At 40.7% G+C, this 16,677-nt stretch overlaps 1 protein-coding gene across 3 annotated transcripts in view; it reads right to left on the bottom strand.

The window, feature by feature from the left end:
• The window catches only part of ATG2B (autophagy related 2B), a 78,099-nt gene that overhangs the window by 29,400 nt on the left and 32,022 nt on the right, over positions 1 to 16,677 (bottom strand). For 2 of the 3 annotated variants that reach the window (XM_039534227.1, XM_039534229.1), the window contains exons 18-25: positions 16,446 to 16,588; positions 13,179 to 13,336; positions 12,730 to 12,902; positions 12,188 to 12,338; positions 11,139 to 11,338; positions 5,612 to 5,692; positions 3,620 to 3,726; positions 3,300 to 3,392 (exon numbers count right to left, since the gene is read on the bottom strand). In XM_039534227.1, the coding sequence (XP_039390161.1) occupies positions 3,300 to 3,392; positions 3,620 to 3,726; positions 5,612 to 5,692; positions 11,139 to 11,338; positions 12,188 to 12,338; positions 12,730 to 12,902; positions 13,179 to 13,336; positions 16,446 to 16,588 (1,106 nt within the window). The remainder of the gene's footprint in view (positions 1 to 3,299; positions 3,393 to 3,619; positions 3,727 to 5,611; positions 5,693 to 11,138; positions 11,339 to 12,187; positions 12,339 to 12,729; positions 12,903 to 13,178; positions 13,337 to 16,445; positions 16,589 to 16,677) is intronic. The other variant, XM_039534228.1, reaches the window with a different exon arrangement.

The raw sequence follows: 16,677 nt of genomic DNA, 5'->3' as shown, positions 1-16,677 counted from the left end.
CAGCAAGCAAAGAACGCAAGATGAGTAGAGGAGTGCAAAAGGGGGCCAGGCCCTGCAGGACCAGCTCCGACCACCGCCTGCTGAGCCCTGAGCTTTCCTGCCCCTAGCGCGAGACCGGGGCCCTCCCCCACCCCTCCCCCCGCCCAGCACAGCCTCGCCTCGGCGCCCTCCACTGCCGGAGCCGCACAAGGGGCTGCTGTGAGCTCCTTGGGCAGTGCAGCTGCAGAGGATTTAAGCAAACCCAGGGATTATATCCTGGCAAAGTATAATACATAGCCTGGAATAAATGTAATTCTCCACTCAAGGAGAATATTTTCTCCATAAAAGACAGAAAAAATAGTTACTCACCTTTCTGTAACTGTTGTTCTTTGAGATGTGTTGCTCACATCCATTCCATGTTAGGTGGCGTGCACACGCTGAGTGCACAGTTGATGGAAATTTTTCCCTCAGTGGTATCTGTTGGCCAGGCTCTAGCACCCTCTGGTGCTGAGCATGCATGTGCCGGTATAAGGGGCCTGGCCAGCTCCACACCTTCTCAGTTCCTTCTTACTGGCTAACTCCAAAAGAAGGGGAGGACGATGGGTTGTGGAATGGACACGAGCAACACAACTCGAAGAAAAACACAGAAAAGTTAGTAACCGCTTTTTCTTCAAGTGCTTGCTCGTGTCCATTCCACGTTAGGTGACGCCCAAGCAGTACCTTAAGAGGTGGGCTCAGAGTTCATGGCTATGAGGATTGCAACACTGCTCTACCAAACCCGGAATCATCTTTAGCCTTCTGGGTGATGGCGTAGTGGGATGAAAAAAATATGCACCGACAACCAGGTCGCTGCTCTGCAAATACCTGGATTGGGACCTGGGCCAGAAACGCTGCTGAAGAAGTTTGAGCTCTCGTCGAGTGGGCAGTGCAGATGGCAGGAGATGGAGCACCCACCTGCTCATAGCACAAGCGAATGCAGGAAGTGATCCACGATGAAATTATTTGGGCCAAAACTGGCAGAGCTTTCATTCTGTCTCCTATTGCCACAAAGAACTGCATGGATGTATGGAACGGTTTGGTCCTTTCTATATAGAAGGTCAGGGCATGCCTAATGTCCAATGTGTGGAGACACTGCTCCTCCCTATTCTTATACAGTTTCGGGAAGAATACTGGCAGAAAGATAGCCTGATTACTGTGAAACTGCAATACCTTCAGAAGGAATGCGTGGTGAAGTTGAACCTTGTCCTTAAAGAACACTATATACAGGGTTTCTGACATAAGGGCCCTGATCTCTGAGACCCTCCTGACCAAGGTAATCGCTACCAGGAAGGCAACCTTCCAGGAGAGGTACGACAAGGGGAATGATGCCAACAGCTCAAAGGGAGGGCCTGTGAATCTTGACAGGACCAGGTTTAGGTCTCATGGGGGAATGGGTTCACGAATCTGCAGGTATAGTCTCTCTAAGCCCCTGAGGAAGTGAATGGACATTTTGTGAGAAAAAAAAATGACCTACCATCCACCGGAGGGTGGAAGACTGAGACGGCCGCTAGATGCACCTTAACTCAGTGGTCCCCAACGCGGTGCCCGCGGGTGCCATGGCGCCCGTGGGGGCATCTTAATGCGCCCGCGTCCTGGCCCCCGGGAGAGCACCCGCCGAAATGCCGCCGAATTTCAGCAGCATTTCGGTGGGGACACCTCTCAAGGACGACTCTTGTCGCCGACAAGTGATGTCATCGAGAGGCGTCGCCCCTGAATTTCAGCGGGGACGCCTCCCGCTGACGCCGCTTGCCGTCGACAAGTGACGTCATTGAGAGGCGTCACCCCTGAATTTCGGCGGGGACGCCTCTCGCTGACGCCGCTTGCCGTCCACAAGTGATGTCATCGAGAGGTGTCGCTCCCGAATTTTGGCAGGGATGCCTCTCGATGACGTTGCTTGTCGACGGCAAGTGATGTCATCGAGAGGCGTCGCCGCCGAAATGCTGCCAAAATTTGGCGGCATTTCGGTGGGTGCTCCACCGCCGCAGTGGTCCTTCGGCTGGTGCCCGCCAGCCAAAAAGGTTGGGGATCACTGCCTTAACTGATGAGATGAGTAGGTCCCGATGTTTCAGATGAAGCAGATACTCCAGCACAAACTGGAGAGGTGACCTAGAAGGTGAGAAGCCTCACTGGGACGACCACACGGAGAAATGCTTCCACTTGGCTAGGTAAGTCACTTTAATAGATGGTTTCCTACTACCTAGGAATGCCTGGCAGATTTGCTCCAAACAGGCCAGCTCTGCTGGGTTTAACCATGGAGCTTCCAGGGAGTCAGGTGGAGGGCCTTGAGGTTCGGGTAGAGCAATCAGACATAATCACGCAAGATCAGGTCTGAAGGGGAGGGAGTGGCACTGAGGTCACTATTGACAGGTCTAATAACATTTCGAACCAGTGCTGGCATGACCATGCTAGGGCCACAAGAATAACCTTCTTTCTGTCATGCTTGACTTTGAGTAAGACTGTGCATGAGAGGAATGGGGAGAAAACACATAGAACAGGTGCTTTGTCCAGGGGAGCAGGCATCTGTGAGCAAGCCCGGGCTGCGCCTGCATAGAGATCAAAACTACTGACACTTCCTGTTTTGCCTGGTTGCAAACAGGTCTCTGCAAGCAGGGGAGTCACCTGCTGCTGGAAGATGGTCCTGACTATATCAGGATGAAGGGACCACTCATTGTGAGAGGAGAAAGATTTGCTGAGGTGATCTGCCAGATTGTTCTGAGCTCCTGGAAGGTGAGATTGAGTGCTTTACGCAGAATTCCCATAAGCAAATGGCCTCTTGACACAGGGGGAAGAACATGCCCCTCCCTGCCTGTTGATGTAAAACATGGCTGCCATGTAAGGATTTGCATAACCTTGCCTGCAATCTGGGATAAAAAACATGCTAGGCGGACCCCACCAAGCTCTCTGACATTTATATATAAGGAGAGTTCCTCCTGGGACCACAGACCTTGATTCCTGAGGTGCTCAAGGTGAACCCCCCAACCTAGCTTGGATGTATCCAAGATTAGGGATACTGAGGCATAGGGTTTGACAAAGGCAATCCCAAGCCTACCAACCAGGAGTCCCCTCCATTGATCAAGGGAGGCGAGGAATTGTAAGCACCAACTACAAGGGGCACTAGAGCCAGCCCAATGAACACCATTGAAGGAAAAATCTCCGGCAACTGTGCATGTGGTGTGCCATACCACCTAACATGGAATGGACATGAGCAAGCACTCGAAGAAGAAATAAAGGCTACAATGGTTATGTGAGCTTCCATATTTTAAGAACACTCTAATTTATACCTGAGAGTAGAAGAGGACTTATCCAGTGCAACGTTACTGGAAATGCTGAAAGTTTCAACAGTAAGTAGAGATCTGGTTGGCAAAAACAAAGGCCTAACAACAAAAAAGGAGAAAACATTTTAATACATCCTACATATTTAGAAATGCAACAATGCAATCTTAAAGACTGATCAAGAGAACTATTTTTAGTTATAAATTTTTCTTCAAAACAAGCCTGGACAAATGTGCATTCTGATACGTAAACTGGAGCATTCCTGAAGAGTATCTTATTAAACAGTTACAGTACCATAAGGAGACAAACACACATTCATTTTATTTACCTGTAATCAAGAGCACAACTCCAGAGGTGTATATGAAAAGTTGTAATGGAAGCTGGAGGATTATATCCCAAAACAGGCTCATCAGAAATATTCAAAAAATATAAAATCTACAATCACAAAAATATGATTATGATCTTTCAGTATATGTTATGTTAGTAAACAACATGGATTTTTAAAAGAGATAATCCTTAATACATACTATAACAAAATGTTTGAGAGAGAGGTGAGGGGGAGAAACCCAAAATATTAAGGGGGCATTTACTAAGTAATTGAAAGGAAGGGAGAGTGTTCTATGTAAAAAGGGGAGAATGCGTGAGAAGGAAACCCTCAAACTGTTGAGAATTAGACAGTAGAAATGGAAACCTTTTAATCCAACCCAACAACTACAGAAGTTCATGTTAGTTCCTACATAAGGATTAAGAATTTAAGAACAACCACACTGGATCAGACTAATGGTCCATCTAGTCTAGTAACCTGTCTTCCAACAGTGGCCAATGCCAGATGCTTCAAAAACTATTCAACAGAACAAAGAAATCATCAAGTGATCCATCCCGTCGTTCAGTCCTAGCATCTGGCAGCCAGAGGCTTAGGGACACCCAGAGGATACGGTTGCGTCCCTGACCACCTTGGCTAATAGCCATTTGTGGACCTATCCTCCATGAACTTACGTAATTCTTTTTTGAATCCAGTTATAGTTTGGGCTGCCACAACAGCCCCTGGCAAAGACTTCCACAAGTTCACTGTGCATACTGTGCAGAAGTACTTCTTTTTGTTTGTTTTAAACCTGCTACCTATTAATTTCATTGGGTGACCCCTGGTTCTTGTGTTATGTGAAGGGGTAAATAACACTTCCTTATTCACTTTCTCCACATCATTCATGATTTTATAGACCTCTACCATATCCCCAGAGTAATCTACATTATTCCCTAGAGTCTATTTTTCCCCCCACTAATTTGGTCTGAACCCACTCCTGACAAGTTTTTACTATTAGCAAAATTTTCTCTCTCATCTGATCTTGCCCATCTTTAGTTGAAAGGTCAACATTTCTTGTAATACTATTTGAGTTTACTCCTCTACATGTATTGCTTTCAAGTATTTGTTCTCTCCCTTAATTTAAGCTACAAATGTTACATTTCTTCTAACCTCCCTCATGTATGATACAGTCCATCATTTTCTTTGCAGCTCTTGCCCCCTAGTTTATTGCTATCCTTTTTATAAAGAGGTACTACCCAAAGGTGTTCCAGATAAGGCTCTCACCTCAGTTCTGGGTACTCAGGAATTTTCTCTCTAGTCATGTGTGCTATATCCTGAACCTCTATATTCACACATTTCAATATAGCCTTTTATTCTACTGCAGTCTGGCATTACAGGCTTATATTTAATCAGTCATTCACTCTTGCTCCAAAGTTTTTTATTCCAACTACTACTATTCAAACTAGTTGTGGGAAAGAGATAGGAGAGAAGTGATTTAAGAAATTAAATGAGCAGATGGAAATGAAGACAGTTATAGGGTTGAAGATCTGAAGTGGAGAGAGTCCCTTAATAGCCTTTTTTGTCAGTTGAGAATTATTTATATTATAGGATTCAGAGGTGGACATGAAAGTGGTGAACATAATCAAGCATTGGTGTATTAAGATCTTCTACCTAATAGTGAGAGAGCAGTTTGAGGTCAACATTCTGGATTTCCTAAAGTTGAAAGGGTAGGATTCAGAATGATCATAATAGGGGGAATTGTTGCAAGTGAGATGAGAAATAATGACACAGATAAGGATTTCACAACAAGATCAAACTCTAGCAATGCTCTGGAGGCAAGAGGGGAAAGAATGTCAAAAGGACAGCAATAACACTTCTGAGAACACCGTAAGATAGTGATATTGAGTTAAACACAAAGCCAAAAGAAAGATTTTTCATGAAGGATCAGTTCAAACTTTAAAACAATCAGTAGTAAAACTGAAATTAAGCATGAAATCAAGAAAATTACATTAACCTGACCTGTTCATGCCAGCTTAGACCTGAAGGCAATACTCTGTGCTGGAGAGTGGCTCCTCTCATCCCAACAGCAACTAGAAATTCCTGCATAGAAAAGTTATGCAAATTAGTGTACATTAAATTAGTGTGTATGTTTTGAGATTTGGAACTCTGAACTGTGGGTTTTATCTTGTTCCCACTTAAGTCAACAGCAGGACTCCCACCACCTTCAAGGGGGATGTGATTGGGTCATAAGTCTGAATTCAGAAAGGTACTATTTCAAGAAGATAAACACTATGCATCAATAGTCATGTCCCTGAAATCATGGTTAACACAGTCTAACCCTTTTTGTAAAATAATATTTTATGAATATAATTCAGGGGTGCTGTTCTAAACAGTAATGTGAAGACCAAAATAGGCCAAGAAGCTACACTGTAATGAACAAACAAAACACACAATATTATTTAAAAGGAATAGATTTTTCTAGTTTTAAGTAATAATATAACCACCTATCTGTAAGTACACATAGCATCTTTTGCCCTGAAATATCCCAAGGCACTTTACAGATTATATTCACAGGGATCACTCAAAAACAACTGACATGCAACCACATTTGGGTGGAATCTGGCAGCCATTCTAAGAGGAGAAGCCACGAAGTGACTGACTAACTTTTTGTTTTTGTTTTTTTAATAATGTTCTGCAGTCCTGCCTCTTCTGTTTTGTTGATCATAGGGTCTTTCTGTCTTTTGCTTCAAAAAAGAACTCCTTTGTGCACTGCTTCATCAAAGAGCTTGTTCTCAAAATACTTAGAGAGACAATTAAGTGTTCAGTTTGGCTTTCTAGTCTACAATCCACAAACATCTAGCTATAGTACTGCATGCTGTGGTCTATGCCACAAATCTTTAAAAGTCCAAAGATGCATATGACACGAAAGTTACAGACAGTGAGACCTTATGAAGGATCAATTTTACATCTGATAGCTGTGTCTGAAAAAATAAAATAACCTATCCAGGCCCAGATACAATATGGCTACTATTACCATTAGAGAGGCATATGCTGCCTCATTTTAAACCATACAGCAATTTCTACCCCAAACTCCATGGGCTCCTTGGACAACAGGTCTACTACTTTTGAAGAAATCCATCATTTCAATAACTAAATAGGCAACAACAAAATCACAGGCTGATTTTAACTTGGGCATCAGGTAGAATGTTTTTTATTATCTCTACAATTCTCTTATTTGCTCCCACCCTGACTTAACCATATTTCCTATAACTGGATGGACAGAATTCAGACTTTTTTCTTAGAGGCTGATGGAAAGTACTCACTGTTGTCTCACTTTCCATTTCACCAGCCACTTACTTCAGAAGTCTCTGAATTGCCCTAGGGCAACAGAGCATGAGCTCATACTGGTACAGAGGAAAGAGCTTTTCCTGGTTTCTTCGTCTCCAGGGCTGGAGGCTCAGACTCCTCTACAGATAAGATGATCTGAGGGTACTACATTTTCCCTTTTTTATGAGTGACACAACTTTTCCTCCTTCAGAGAGAGATTAGGTTTATGCAAGCTTTTTGCTAGTTCCCATTTATTCTTAGATTTTGCTGATTCACTGCGGACTGAGAACTGAAGTCAAGTTCTGACCTGAATTTTCCCTTTTCCTCCTTTCTTGTGCTTAATGTTGAACTGGGGAGGGCATAGTGCTCATCGAGCCTGACAACGAGAGGTCACTCCCTACTCTGTGTTGAGAAGATAACCGATTTTTTTTTAAATAACGGAAAGATCTAAATACTTCAACTTCAGTAAAGTATTTGACATGCTATTACAAGGGAAATTATTCGTCAAACTACAGAAGATGGAGATTAGTACAAGAATTCTGAGGTGGGGTGAGGAACTGGCAATGGGTTGTGCTGAAAGGTGAATTCTTCAACTAGAGGGAGTCTACTAATGGGAGTTCCTCAATGAACACTTGGGACCAATCTTATTCAATATTTTTATTAATGGTGATACATAAAATAGTAGTATGCTAGTGAAATTTTCTAATTCAAAAGTTGGGAACCATCATCATTACAGAGAAGGATTAGATTATTATACAGGAAGATCTGGACGACCTTGAAGACTGAAAGGAACAGATATGGGTTGAAATTCAATAGTACAAAGTTCAAGGTCATGTACCTAGAGCCTAATAATAAGAATTTCAGCTATAAATTGGGGGGTTAACAGTTGGAAGTGGCAGAGGAAGAGAGCTGGTTGATCACAGGATGACTCAATGTGCTGTGGCTATGAAAAAAACAAATACTATCCTAAGACTTATCAGGAGAGGCATTTCCAGTAGAAATAAAGTATTAATGCCATTTTATAAGGCACTGGTAAGATCTCATTTGGAATACGGTGTACAATTTTGGCTACCCATGTTCAAGAAAGATTAATTCAATTTACAACAGGTGCAGAGAAGAGCTACTATGATGATCAGAGGAATGGAACACCTATCTTACGAGAGGGGACAAAAAGAGCTTGGCTTGTTTAGCCTAGCAAAATGAAGGCTGGGAAGGGATATGATTGGAGAAGGGGCGGGAGGAGTAAACACCAGCGAGTGTGAATAGCTATTTAAACTAAAGGAGAATCTTGGCACAAGAAGAAATGGATATAAACTGGCCATGAACAAATTCAGGCTGGAAATTAGAAGAGGGCTTCTAACCATCAGAGTGAGGTTCTGGAACAGCCTCCAAATAGCAGTTGTGGGGGTAAACAATTAGTTAATTTAGTTTTCAGAGACAGCTGGATAAATTTCTGAATGAGACTATATGACAGGGTTGCTTGTGATGGGTGGGCGGGGGAGAGGGGGCAACTTTATGTCTGATGTTTCTAAAAATCTCATGCCTCAGGGCTTCAGCTCGTTGCCTGAAGTGGGTCTGGATGGATTCTCTTTTTCCACCAACATATTCTGTGTTTGTGCTCTGAGGGGCACTAAGCATTCTTGTTCTCTCTCTTGGGAGCCTAGTTGGCTGGCTCTTGCTCAGAGTCTAACTGACTGCCATATGTGGGATTGGGAAGGAATTTTTACTCCTTGTCAGATTGGCAATGACCTTGGAGGGTTTTCTCCTTCCACTGCAGTGTAGAGTGTGGGTCACTTAATGGGATTATCTGGGTAATCAACTGCCTGCCATCATAGTGTCCTTGGACATTGGTGCACCTTGGTCCTACTTATTGTCTTCCTGTGGCACATAATAGTTTAGTCTCCTGAGAGCTGTAATACTTTGGTCTAATTTTGGTTTTTAGTTTTAGTGTGCGGGTACTAGGTGGAGTCGGTGGCTTGTGATATACGGGAGGTCAGTGCGACTGGCTGTACCTCATGTTCACCATTTTTACAAGACTATGATAAATGTTGTACAGAGTATGCCTTGTGAGGTATCATTTGGAAACTCATAATATACTGAACATTACTGTCCTGGTAAAATATGTGTATTAACGTTGTATGTAAAGTTAGAAGATTCTACTGTATAACATAACTGTAACATGTTCCAAGTTTAAGAAAAGCAAGCCAAAACCAGTTTTTCAAAAACAAAAGATACCTGGCTGGGGCTCCAGTGTATCAGCATAACCAGATGAACTACATTATAGATCAACACCTAGTTAAATGGCCATTCTTCAGCAGAAGGAAGAGTGTAAGCAAGAACTTTGCATACTGATAATAGAACTGGGGGTTCCAGTGTAAACAGAGTGGCGGTTGCCTGAATCTGAGCTAGAGGTAATCCTCAAAAAGGGGAGAATGGAATAAGAATGGAGGACACACACAACACAAATTACCTCTCGCCCTTCATCTATACTCACGACAGCTACAACATTTGAAAGCCAAAGGAAGCATCATTGAACTGGAGGAGGTGGTGGTCCTGGCTGAAGCAATCCTGCCAGCCTGCTGTAAGCCTTTGATGAAAAAAACTCTTTTTGCTTTTAAGTTCACTTAGCTTGTTAAGTATTAGTTTGCGTCTTATCTTTTTATTTTCTTTGTAACCAATTCTGACTTCTATGCCTTATTACTTGTAATCGCTTAAAATCTTTCTGCAGTTAATAAGCTTGCTTTATTGTTTTATCTAAACCAGTGTGTGTTTGGACTGAAGAGTTGGGAACCTCCACTTGAGATAACAGGGACTGTGCATATCATTTTCTATTGATGAAATGACGGACTTTATAGAAGCTTGAATTGTCCAGTGGGTGCTGGGCAGTACAAGAGGTACATTTCTGGAGGAAGGTCTGGGACTGGGAATTTGCTGCTGTCACCATGTATGTAATTCATGAGTGGCTGGCCAGAGCATTTATGTAATATAGCTGGGAGTGATTTTGCATGCTAGAAGCTGTGTGTGAACTGGCTAGGAGTGGTGGTTCTCACAGCAAAACAGTGTAAAAGGCACTCCAGGCTGGAGTATTGAGAAGACACAGCTGTCCAGCAGTCCAGATTGTACCCCGTAGAATGTTACAATCAGATTAGATGATCTTGTGGCCCATTCTGGCCTTAAACTCTATCTTATGGCTTGCCTTTTCCAGGCAGTGCCCAGTTGAATCTGGAAGAGGGAGACCCCCTATCCCGGTCAGAAGCCACTGTAGCACTTCCAGAAATACGGCTTGGTTGTAGTGGATATCACTAAGGAAAGGCACTTACCCCAGCTGAGGAAGATCAATGGTGGCTAGTGGAGATGCCCTGTAGTTAGAGGCAGTGGCTAAAGGGCATTAGGAAGGTGCACAATGATCTGTTGCATCATTCTGGGGTCCATGAAGAATGGAACTACAGGTCTAGTGGTATCCCTGTTCTGCAGGTTGCCAATGCCCTGGCAAAGCTTGAAGCCATTGAGCTGTTGAGCCCTTGTGATGGTCTGAAGTTGGCTCCCAATGGAGACTCCCTCTTTTTCCATCCCACCTGTGTGCCACTATAAGAGCTGTTGGATTCTGGGTTGGGGGAGCAAAGCAGAGCCAGAGCTCTCATCTTCTGCCCATACCAATGAATGCAGGAGCCAAAGCCAAATGAACTCGTACCAATGCAGACAGTGAGACTGGAAGTAGGCAGGAAAAGGCTGCTCTTTAGGGTAAAAGATAAAATATTTCCCTACCAGGCAAAGCTGCCAATGAACTGAACGCTAAGCTTATAGCTCTTTGTATTTATCCCTGCCTGAGGTGGAGAATCACCTCCACAAATGCATAGCAGAGGTAAAACGGAGCAAAAATTGGGCAAGAAGGCTAACTGGCCAAAAAATACAGATCCTTTAGATAAAAGCAATAGTGATCAGCACAAGGAAGCACATGAAATGTTAGGCTGTTATGTTGGTAAATAACAGACATAACCACAAGTAATACTAAAGTAGTTTTAAAATCTAGTAAAGCATTCAGATTTCAATAGTTATGAGTTTAATAGTTTAAAAATGGACATGGTTCAAAGTTTGTAGTTATTTGTGTTTATCTATGACCTTTAGAAGAAAGTTTGAATTCTTGTAAATGCTTTCAGGTAAATTAGGTGTCTGAAATAATCTAGACAATGCATGAAAGCTCAAAGTTGGAAACACAAACCTTTGTGTTGCTCTCCGATTTATTTGACTGGATTTTCACTGCAACAGACAGCATACTTAAACAGTCCACTCCCACACCATCTGAAGAAGTCCTACTGAGACCATCTTCTTCGGAAAAATAAATGGTAGGTTCTAACCAATGTGGACGCGTTGTGGTAGGCAGTCGTATTTCAGATGGAGGGACAACTCCATCCACCACACCTGTACGGAGATTGTAGCTACGGTTATCCGGTGCAGCAGAGATGTTTGTGATTTAGGTAAAACCATTGGAAATCTGTCTACCCTTACCTGGTGATAAGATAATTTTAAGTCTCCAGCTAATTACCAGCAATTAACTTTGCCATATTATTAGCAAAAACAGAAACGAGAGCTCAGACATGAGTGATAGGAAAGTTTCTGCTGTTGTACATCCTCCGTCCCTAGAAGTTAGTGATTGGGAGGCTGGTGAAGATCATGAGAGACAGTGCCAGATGTATGTCATTCCCCCAACTTAACAGAAGCCCTCACACTGAAATTCCCTTAACCTCATTGCCGCTCATTTGAAGTTATATGAACAGGAAACCTTAAAACTGACAGATACCACTCTCTTCTCCTTGGCTACAATGGAGCTGTCATCCATGGAGACTGTTTGGTCCCTTTAAAATACTTTGCAGTCAGCCAGTAATTTAGCCAGTCAGGAAAGGACCTAAACCTACATTAGGATTTCAAGGAGTGCACGCAGAATTGTACCATGTTGGAATTACATGGAAATTAACAAATGAGAATGACACTTTTTGAAAAAGAGACAATTCCTGCAGATTTGAGAGTTTTGCAGGCCAGCAGTTGCAGAGGTCATTTTAAGCTAGATTGATCCCAAAGCAAACATATTAATTATTGTTGTTTATTATTTGTATTACTATAGTGCCTAGGGACCCTAGTCATGGACCAGAACCCCATTATGCTAAATGCTGTACATAGAATAAAACGACTGTTCCTGCCCCAAAGAGCCTGTATTTAACAATTAATTAATCTTTACCCAAATTTACATCCATTGACATTTTAAGTTCCTACCTTGATGATATAAACTGAGGCTGCTAGAATGAAGACAGATGTAATGTTTGTCTTCAAAACCTTCATATTTAGTCACACAGAATAATGAACCACTGTTGAACTCAAACCAGAATTCACCACGCTTGCCTTCCAGGATATTCCCACCATCCTGCTGAAGAAAGAATCAAGAAACATATCGCCGCTTGTGGAATTATTGTTGCTTAGGACAGTATAATATAACGTGCCACTTGCTACCATATAGCTCTCCTCTCCTTGTATTTAATTTTCCTAACATCAAATTATGAAGTAATAAAAAATGTTTAAACATAGAATCACAGTCAGATGAACCCTTAACCATATCATTAAGACAGTGATACTCTAATATCTGAAAGACACTCATATGACTACTTGTGGAGTCATATTTGCTGTTTGTACAACAAAACTGCTAATAAAGCAATAATACAACAGATAGCACCAAGAGCTCCTGTCAGCTTAACAAGATACATTATGCCTGTAAGTAAACCTAAGACTCAGCACAATATTTTCCATTCCTGATACCTCACCTTTACATCTGTGAATATTGACACTAATCCATGATTAACGTTTAGAAGAACAGAGAGAGAGCTCTGTGTGTTCTTGTTTTGCAATTCAAGCTTTTTCTTCCGGCGTGACCGATAGTTTGGATCAACTGTGGAATAATATTGTAGAGTTTCCTCCTCAGATCCACTCTCATCATCTACAAGAAACAACAACAAAATAACTTCATGTAACAAATACAAAAGTTATCAAAGAAAATTACAAGTTTTTCACCTTTAACAACATTAAATTTCATAGCACTATTTTGGCTAACATTCTAGCCATATCAAAACATTCATTTACACGTTTCTTTGTGGTATATATATAATCACTTTATTTTATATCTTCAAGTCTTCCCTTTTTAAACTTAATAGTCTCAGGCAACTGTATCCATCTTATGCCACTGTTGTTTAAGAGGATTTATAAAATACATTACCATAATGAATTGTAGATTTGAATTGACTAAAGCTGTCTTTACTGAAAGTATTGATCATTTGGCTGGCCACTGACAGTCCAACACCATATGAAATATTCTCAAATGTTTCTACAGGAGATGGAGCTGTGGGTTCCCACAATAATAAATCATTGCTGATCCTAGAAAGAAAAAAAACATTATTGTTGCATTATTAAACATCTGATTATATTCCCACTTGAATTAAAGCTAATTAATGTGCAACAGTCCTGCATGCATCCAATGAAGTGAGTATTCACCCACGAAAGCTCATGCTCCAATAGGTCTGTTAGTCTATAAGGTGCCACAGGACTCTTTGTTGCTTTTACAGATCCAGACTAACATGGCTTTTACAAAAGCAACAAAGAATCCTGTGGCACCTTATAGACTAACAGACGTTTTGCAGCATGAGCTTTCGTGGGTGAATACCCACTTCTTCAGATGCAAGTGGCTTTTACAGATCCAGACTAACATGGCTACCCCTCTGATACCAGTCCTCTAATAGATTTCATACAAAATAGTCTGCAAAAGGATAAGATGAGCTCAAGAGCACAAATCACAGTAACATATATTAGTGAGCAAAGAGATTCTAATAATCTGTTCTTTAGATTTTTTTTACAAAAATATGACTATTATTAATTACATGTCAGGCATTTGATTGTGCAGCACAAATCCTTTACATATGCTAATTCAATGGATATGTCAAAGATAGTTACTCTGGTTGCCTCATGGATGTTAAAGAAATTCACAGGATGCACATTCTAGATTTCTTTGCTTAAGACAGTCTTTTGGGCAATCTGAGTTTAAGTTTTGCTTGAAGTGGAAGTGACTTCCCAAGACTTGTCTTATGAGAGGACTGAAGGGGCATGGAGTGCTTAATTAATGGCTGAGGTGTCATCCAGAGCGCAAAGTCAGGCTTCTGAGGGATAGCTGAGGCTATAAAAAGGACAGGATTTCATATTTTTCGAGGGTAGGGTTAGAGTAATTTAGTGTAAGTACCTGCATATTGATTAGATATTTAATAAAATTTTGGTTTGTGATTTCACTATGTACTTAAGTGTCAATTTCTATATCAACTTCTCTATTCTTTCAAGACGGGTTCAATTTTCCTTGATAATTTTTGTATGTTTTTATATTGTACATTACTGATGCTAAGATTGTAAATAGTGATTTTTTTTTCTCTGCCTTATCAAATCTGTTTTATTTAAAACTAGGGCTGTCAAGCCATTAAAAAAATAAATTGTGATTAATCGCACTGTTCAATAATAATATACCATTTATTTAAATATTTTTGGATGTTTTCTACATTTTCAAATATACTGATTTCAATTACAACACAGAATAACAAAGTGTACATTGCTCACTTTATATTTATTTTTTATTACAACTATTTGCACTGGGAAAAAAGAAATAGTATTTTTCAATTCACCTAATACAATTGTACTTCAATCTCTTTATTATGAAAGTTGAACTTAAAAATGTACAATTATATTAAAAAAAACCCTGCATTCAAAAATAAACCCATGTAAAACTTTAGAGCCTGCAAGTCCACTCAGTCTTACTTCTTGTTCAGCCAATCGCTCAAACAAGTTTGTTTACATTTGCAGGAGATAATACTGCCTGCTTCTTGTTTACAATGTCACCTGAAAGTGAGAATAGGCGTTCTCCTAGCACTGTTGTAACTGGCATCGCAAGATATTTACATGCCAGATGCACTGAAGAGTCATATGTCCCTTCATGCTTCAACCACCATTCCAGGGGACATGCATCCATGCTGATGACGGGTTTTGCTCGATAACAATCCAAAGCAGTGCAGACTGACGCACGTTCATTTTCATTATCTGAGTCAGATGCCACCAGCAGAAAGTTGATTTTCTTTTTTGGTGGTTCGGGTTCTGTAGTTTCCGCATCGGAGTGTTGCTCTTTTAAGACTTCTGAAAGCATGCTTCACACCTTGTTCCTCTCGGATTTTGGAAGGCATTTCACATTCTTAAACCTTAGGTTGAGTGCTGAAGCTATCTTTAGAAATCTCACATTGGTATCGTCTTTGCGTTTTGTCAAAAAGTGTTCTTAAAATGAACAACATGTGCTGGGTCATCATCCAAGACTGCTATAACATAAAATATATGGCAGAATGCAGGTAAAACAGAGCAGGGGATGTACAATTCTCCCCCCAAGGAGTTCAGTTACAAATTTAATTAACATATTTTTTTAATGAGCATCATCAGCATGGAAGCATGTCCTCTGGAATGGTGGCCGAAGCCTGAAGGGTCATACGAATGTTTAGCATATCTGACACGTAAATACCTTGCAATGCCAGCTGCAAAAGTGCCATGCAAACACCTATTCTCACTTTCTGGTGAGGTTGTAAATCAGAAGAGGGCAGCATTATCTCCCATAAATGTAAACAAACTTGTTTGTCTTAGCGATTAGCTGAGTAAGAAGTAGGACTGAGTGGACTTGAAGGCTCTGAAGTTTTGCATATTTTTTTTTACTTCAGTTACATAAACAAACAAACAATCTACATTTGTAAGTTGCACTTTCATGAAAAAGAGATTGCACTACAGTGCTTGTATGAATCAAATTGAAAAATACTATTTCTCTTGTTTATGATTTTTACAGTGCAAATATGTGTAATCAAAAATAATATACACTTTGATTTCAATTACAACTCAGAATACAATGTACGTGAAAATATAGAAAAACATCCAAAATATTTAATACATTTCAATGGGTATTCTATTGTTTAACAGTTTGATTGAAACTGTGATTAATTGTGATTTCTTTAAATTTAATCATATGAGTTAACTGCGATTAATCAACAGCCCTATTTAAAACTACACACACACACACACACACACACAGAGGGAAGGGAAAATAATGTAATTCAACAATTTTTTAAGCGGAATTTGAAGAGGAGTTCAAGTAGACTGTGGCAACTGTAAGATCTTAAAACAAATGTTCATTTGGTGGAAGCAAAAACTTATTTATTTTATTCTAAATAGAAAAGACCTACCAAACTGTTTTGAGTGGCTGGCTGCTCAAATAGGGTCCTGAGAGGAGACTTCATTGAACTTCTGATAATAACTTAGAATAGCATTTATATAGCACTTTACATTGTTATAGAGCTGTTCAAATATTACAGGACAAATTAATTACTGCTGTAGCTACTGACTTAGTTGTTCCTATGACCAATGAATACACTGACCAGAAGTACAGATCATAACCAAGCAAACTAATGCTTATACTCACCTATTGTAAAGTTTCTCATAAAAGCTCTTGTTTGGCAGCGTTAAGTGAACTTTTGGTAACATGAGTTCCAGTACATAATGAGAATTGCTGATTGCTTTATCCTGAAATTCGGTCATCTCAACTGCATCACCTGGCATCACCATCTGAAAATAAAACAAAACATACAATCTCAAATTGTTGAGGGTTACCTGGAACACAAGATGCATATAAACCAGAAAGGCAATATTCATTT

This window comes from Mauremys reevesii, linkage group 4, assembly GCF_016161935.1.
Source record: "Mauremys reevesii isolate NIE-2019 linkage group 4, ASM1616193v1, whole genome shotgun sequence".
NCBI lineage: Eukaryota > Metazoa > Chordata > Testudines > Geoemydidae > Mauremys > Mauremys reevesii.
Note: the sequence above shows the minus strand (reverse complement) of the source record. Positions and strands in the feature narration are given on the sequence as shown.